At 52.0% G+C, this 6,755-nt stretch overlaps 1 protein-coding gene across 1 annotated transcript; it reads right to left on the reverse strand.

The window, feature by feature from the left end:
• Window positions 1-2,119: 2,119 nt before the first annotated feature.
• On the reverse strand, window positions 2,120-5,868 carry LOC123396849 (probable GTP diphosphokinase RSH3, chloroplastic). The gene is made up of 6 exons (XM_045091648.1): window positions 4,702-5,868; window positions 4,413-4,598; window positions 3,459-3,919; window positions 3,201-3,359; window positions 2,773-3,124; window positions 2,120-2,664 (listed from the first exon to the last, which is right to left on the reverse strand). The coding sequence occupies exons 1-6, from the start codon at window positions 5,398-5,400 to the stop codon at window positions 2,359-2,361; spliced, it is 2,163 nt and encodes a 720-aa protein (XP_044947583.1). The 5' UTR covers window positions 5,401-5,868; the 3' UTR covers window positions 2,120-2,358.
• Window positions 5,869-6,755: the final 887 nt, after the last annotated feature.

Below are 6,755 nucleotides of genomic sequence, written 5' to 3' on the forward strand. Positions count from 1 at the left end.
CTCATGCACGTCGGCAAGAGTTCTTTGAAGTTTCACCTGTGAGGCTGTTGGGACTGACTAGGAGGCCCTCGATATGGCCGAGTTTCTTCAAAACCTTGCAGCCATGGAGGAAGAGCTAGCTTTGACACTGCGTACGACACGGAATAAGACGGTCATGGAGAGCGGGCTTTTCTTAGGCGGGTCTTCGATTCAATTTTTAAATTCATTGCATTCTTGCAACAATGGCAGTTGTTGTCTACAACCAGACCTCAATCTACTGGGCCTTATAATGGATGCGATGACTGGTGTTGCGCGCCGCTTACCTCGCCGCGTACCTGCTGAGACTTTGGCCACTAGGTGGTCCTTTATTTTTTCTATTTGTTGTATGCTTTCTTTGGGTATGTCTGTGTTGTTGTCTTCGTAGATCTTTTTATTCCTTTGCTGCACTTGAACTCGTTCTACGAGCATGGTGGTTGCTTTACTTATAAAACAGGGTAAAAGCCTATTTCAAGAGCTAGCGCGCTCCCGTTTACAATTTTACATGTGCTGAAATCTTACATTTGTCGTAGTCGTACGTATGAAACGGCAGCGTACGCTGCATTTTAGATGCATCCAAGTACCCTTCTAGTCAACGATTCCAGGCTCGCAAACAGACCCAATGCAGCAGACCAAAACGGTGGAATATTCTCTCTTTTTCTTTAGGGTAAACGGTGGAATATTCAATCTTAGGATCCCAGATGGCTCTCTAGTCTGTAGTAGCTGACAAATATAGTGCCAGCAAGGTTGGCTGAGTTTGGCCACGGTCAGCCAAACTCCCGTATTTGCAGCACGAGGCACAATACACACACGCATGTACTCGTGGCCGTAGATACACGCCCCATTGCCACGCCGTCGAAATTTCTGAAAACGTTCCAAAACCACGGCGGTAACAGGATCTTTGTCACTTGCCACGCCCACCCGGACGGACCTGTCCACGTCGGAGTGGACGCGGCCCACGTGGGGTCGACTAGTTAGTAGATACTCCAAGGCAAGTGGCAACAACAACCCAAGTGGCGGCGTCGTCGCCACCGTGCCGGTTCCCTTCCCTGAACAAGTGTCGACATGTCGCTCTCGGCGTAAAAGGAGACGCACGTAGACACCGGGCGCGGAGGAGGGAGGGAGGGTAACACGTTCACGCTTCAGCTACGGTCGGCAAGGGGAGGGGGCAAGGCATCGGCTGCTTCTTCTTCTTATCTGCTGCTGACTGGCGCTCGGCGTGTCGTCTCGCCCAAGAATAATAATATCTTCCGGGGTTCAGAAGCGGCTGAACTTGGCTTCAACCCGGGCTAACGGCACCTGTTTAATGTTGTGTTATTTTGGCTGTTCGAAATGGATTATGATAGTCCAATCTGAGGATGATGAGTGTGCCAGCAATCCTCCTTATCTAACCTTGGCCAAAGGCGGCAACGCCACGACGCAGTGGCGTACGTGCATACATGCGGGTTTGGATGTGAGTGATTAGTGGACAAACTAATGCTTTTATGGGAGGAAGATTAGCGTACTATACTCAACAGCGGGTCAGCGAGACCAGTAGCACGTAACCGTGGCAAGAGTTTTATACAAGCGTCAAACGCTTGACCTGCACGGCCGGTGCCGGATGCCGCTGGCCGTCGGCACGTCACCAACCGCTGGCGGGCGGGAGTCGCCTCGGCCGTCGTCGGCCACCACAGGCTTGCGCACCACGCGTACATACAGACACCGGTGGAGGCGTGGAGCCCACGGGCCAAGATTCAAGCCTTGGCCACCACACCACACGCGAGATGTAGCACTCACTCACGCGAGAGGTCTCTCTCCTCCACCCTCCCTACCTTCCTACCCCTGGACGAATCCACGGAAACATACGCCTCACCGCAACCGGACACGACAGGGATCCTCTCGGCCACAACCGGCCGCAGGAGGGAGGCACCGGCCCAAGAATCTAACGTCACTGCTGCTCTCATGAAGATCCAGGCCACAGGTCCTGGAGCTGCACACCTGGCCTGCCATTCCATCACAAGATCTTTTCATCGCAATGATACAGATGAAGACACTGTCACAAGCCCAAGCCCAAGCCCAAGCCCCTCCTCTCCACAGATCCTGGCGAGCAGAAGCAGAAGCCGAATCAAACTTGAACGGCTCTTGTCATATTATACACATCGTTCTGCTCCGCTAGTGTACACATTTTGCAGCCAAGGCTCCCCTCTTGCATCCGGGGGTGGTTCCTACAGCGCCTCATCATGGGCCGCCAAGAATTAGGCTATGTAGTCTGTATGTATTTACAACGAATTGAATGGGTTGGGACTTCATCATCGTACAACAGTGGTACAACAGGTTTTGTTTGTTAACATTGCGGTGAGTGCATCACCGTCTTGAGCCGCCGCCGCCGCTGCTGCGGGTGGCGGCGAGGGCGAAGCCACCGCGGTCGTACATGCGCTGGATCTCCTCACGGTACTCGGTCAGCGACTTGTCGGGGAGGGCCGGGGTGAGCTCCACAACGTCCCCCATGTTCAGCGCCCTTCCCGTGTCGCTTATGGGCTCGTGGTTCACCTTCGGCCGCAGGTCCTCCTTCATGGGTATGCTGTAGGGGCTCCACCTCGGGCTGTTGGCCCCAACGCGGTGCATCAGGTCCATTACCGTCGAGCCTGCCGGGAATTCTTGGACCGACATCTGAAAACACAAGGATGAACACTGTCAAATAGCTGGAACTGAAGATGATCGGTGTTGAAGATGATGGCATTAGCAATGTGATCGATCAACCGAACACTGGGCTCTCACCTTGTCATGTTCAAGTAAGATGACGAACAAGGGTCCCTCGTGGTTGCATTGGCGGGTGTACGAGTAAGGGCATTCCTCCGAATGCAGGGGAAACGGGCAAGGTGGTTTGATCGCATCGCTTTTTACTTGGGACGATGAATGTTCCTTGTTCAATGCTTCGCATTGCCATGTAAGCACCCATCTTGCCCATTCCACCATCTGAAGCACGAAGGAGTGCCTGCACGAGCCTTCCTTGTACCTCCAGTGCGCAGCGAACCCATACTCGGCCTGTAGATGCATCTCCTTTGTGCGGATCTGGACTTCGAATGTGTGATCACCGTCGCTCATGACAACAGTGTGCAACGAACGGTACCTGTAGCAAGCAAATCAGCACAAACTCTAGCGAATGGCCGAAGAATGAATGGACATATTTAAGTTAAGCTGCATACCCATTTAATTTTGGCAGCGATATGTAGTCCTTGAATCTTCCATCAACTTGGGGCCAGAGTTTATGGACAACATCGAGTGCTCGGTAGCAATCTTCCTCCTTGTCAACCACAAGGCGCAGGCCATGGATATCATGGACTTCATCCATTGTCAAATTCTTCCTGATGATGTGCAAAAACCAATTAGCAAACGTACAGAAAACAATGGTTCATCACCATATTTTGTAATCACATATAATGCAAACAAGTACTAATACATACTTCTGCATCTTGGAGTAAACACTGTAAAGGTTTTTGTTCCTTCCAGAAAGATTGTGATATGAGATGCCTGCTTCCCTCAGACCTTCATCCAGTGTATCCACAGCAGATGTGATTAGTGCCTCATCAAAGGTTTCTGCGAATTTTGATGACAGCTCCTTGTGCTCTTCCGGGTTCAAGTGCTTGAAGCAAAGATTTTCCAGCTGGTCTTTCCAGCTAGCAATCCCCAATCGATTGGCCAAAGGCACAAAGATCTCCATGGTCTCCTTCGCAAATCTTTGTTGTTTGACCAAAGGCAAGGCTTCTAAGGTCCTCATGTTATGCACACGATCTGCTAGCTTTATTAGAACAGCCCGTGCATCGGCCATTGCAAGGAGCATTGTATGCAAGCGATCTGCTTCAGCAGTTCTGCTTGCCGTGTTGTTATCACGAGCAAGCTTGCTCAAGTGGCTCAGCTTCGAAACCTGAACAGATTAAGACAGAAACTATCAGCTTGCAAAATCAGAACACGGCAGCCAAGCTATCAAAAGTATGAAACAGTAGATTGAAACCCACACTACATGCCATTAAAGTGAAGTTTCTGCGTGCCAAATAATTTTCTAATGGTGTTGAATTCTTTTGGAGTATGATCAAAGCAAAAGCACAGATTAAAGAACAGAGTAAACATAGCACAACTTTTGTTACTATCATATATAAAAGTCATATGCGTTGGGCTTCATCCAAGAATTTTTATTAGCAAATGATACGATAATGAAGGTGAAAGGGAAATGCGCATGATCATTTGGCTTAAATATAGGGAGGCATGCTGCAGGCCGTCATAATTTAGATCACAATAATTGCAGTAGATCCAGCCAACAGCTTGAGGATACCAAAGAATACGAATGCACTAACTACCAAACCCATTATCCGGATCCCTCTAAAACAATGGTCAAAATCCATGAGAAGAGGAACACGTACCCCTTCCACGAGATCAGCCACGCCAGCACCGAACATGTGGAAGATGTGATCGTAATCCACGAACGAATCATCAATGGTGTCGTGCAGAAGCCCAGCAGAGACGACCGTGGCGCTCGCTCCGATCTTTGCCAGCAGCACGGCCGTCTCCACGCAATGTTGCAAGAATGGATCGCCGCTCGCCCTCGTCTAATCATAGAACAAGAACAAACCAAACGAGATTTAGTGATCATAATCCAGAAATTAATATTGAACAGGCGGGGAAAGTGATAATCGGGTCGCGGGGCTTCACCTGGCCATGGTGAGCCTTCTCGGCCTCGAAGAAAGCCTTCACCACGAGTTCCTCGTGGAAGATGCGGTGGCGAGCCTGAGCACCGGCGAGGAGCTCCTGGGCGTAGGGCTCGCAGGCGGGGCTCGCCCCCGCGAGGTTCTCGTCGAGCTCGAACGCGAGCTCGCCGCCGCCGACCTCGGGCCGCGGGCTGGTGGCCGGGACGTAGTCGATGCAGGAGCCGAGCGCGTTGCGCACGAAGCCGGAGAAGAGGCGGTCGCGCTCGCGGCCGGTGAGCCAGGAGGCCGACGACGGGCTCCGGGAAGCCGGCGAGGACGAGGGCCCCTGGAAGACCGAGACCGGGCTGTGGTGGTGGTGGTGGATGTCGCGCCACTTGAGCGGCGAGGGCGAGTGGGAGTAGCCGCCGCCGCCACCGCCACCGCCGAAGCTGAGGTCGTCGGATCCGTCGTGCCAGAGCGCGCCGAGCTCGTCGTGCGCCGGGGCGCGGGGCGGCGCGGCGGCCGCGGCCGGGGAGGAGAAGAGGCAGGAGAGGCCGCCGGCGCCGGCGCCGGCGGCCGGGCGGTGGGAGGCGGCCGGCGGGGGCGGGGCCGCGGTGCTGCACGGCGACGAGCCGCGCGAGCCCGGGTCGAACTCGGAGGAGGAGGAGGAGGAGTAGGCGGCGCCCGGCGGGGTGGTGTACAGGGAAATCGCCGACAGGGACATGGTCGCCAGAACCAGAGATACTGCCTCCGACGAGCTCGAATCGGAACTCACAGCCTCTCAACTGCGCACCAAACTGGACGGCGGCGCCGAGGATCCCAGCGGAGACGAACCCGAACCAGGGGGGCGGAAGAGCGCGCGCGAATTTGGCGTCAGATTCTGGCCTCAGCGAGGTGGAGTCGACGCATTCGGGGGAGGCTCCTGGACGGAGGAAGGAATCGGGAGCTCGAAGAACCGGGGCTGCTTTGGGGGTGGAATCGAGGCTGCGGAGGAGGGATTGGGCGCTGGATTTTGGATCCTCTGGCGTGGGCTAATGAAGGGGATTTGGGGGCGGGGGCGAGCCTATCCCGTGCGCGTGAGGGAGAAGCGAGGAGCAGGAATTGGGGAATAATTTCGTCGCGTGTTTATTCTGGGGCCGGGTTGGGTTGGGGTTGCTTGCGCTGCGTTCGCGGCGTGTGGATTTTGGTGCGTCAAGTGAAGGAATCCAGGGCCCTCGTTGCTAATTATAGGAAGGCGGCAGGGGGGTATGAATGTCCGAACTGCCCTCCGGGGAGCAGGAATCTCGCGTTATTATCTGCGTGCACAGGAATTCGGGTCTAGTGCCATAAATTTACCATGTCGGCTTATTGCCTAGTACTTCATCCGTTCTCCTCCATCCGTTCTTAAATATAAGTCTTTGTAGAGGTTTCATTAATAGACTCCTAGTAAAATATTTTAAAAGACTTATATTTAAGAATGAAGGGAGGAAAATATAACTCTCTCAACTTTTTACTAGTTTTAATATAAAATTATACTAAGTTTAAAACAATTATTTTAAAACGGAGGAAGTACACGGTTTACAATTCCCACTCGATCAAGTGGCATTATCAATATTGTTTTCGAACATACGTCATTCCATGGGTACAATGGCATATACAGTGCATAGACTCAGGGTAATGCTTAATATGCCAGATATGATCGGATGGTAGGAGGCGGGTGTTTGAAGAGAAAATGTATGGTCCGATGTAAAAAGCTGAAAAGTTAGAATGGAAAGTAGAGATGCATGTGTATTAGAGTTTTTATTTTTTATTCTTTGATGGGGCATCCTGATGATAGCTTGCATTGGAGAGAAAAAAATCAATATAGATGTCTCAAGCTACCTTTTTATCATGGGGCAAGTGTACTCATATGCCATCATTGTACATGTCTAAAGGCATGTGCAAATGCAAGTCTCTTAATGTGGTTTCATAGTCATTTTGCTTATGTCACATTGTATTTATTGAAAAAAGATAGTGAGGTTGTATCTTAGCTAACATACAACATTGGCACGTGGTCATGGGCAAAAAAAATGCTAACCCAATCACATGCATGCATGAACC

This window comes from Hordeum vulgare, chromosome 5H (assembly GCF_904849725.1).
Source record: "Hordeum vulgare subsp. vulgare chromosome 5H, MorexV3_pseudomolecules_assembly, whole genome shotgun sequence".
NCBI lineage: Eukaryota > Viridiplantae > Streptophyta > Magnoliopsida > Poales > Poaceae > Hordeum > Hordeum vulgare.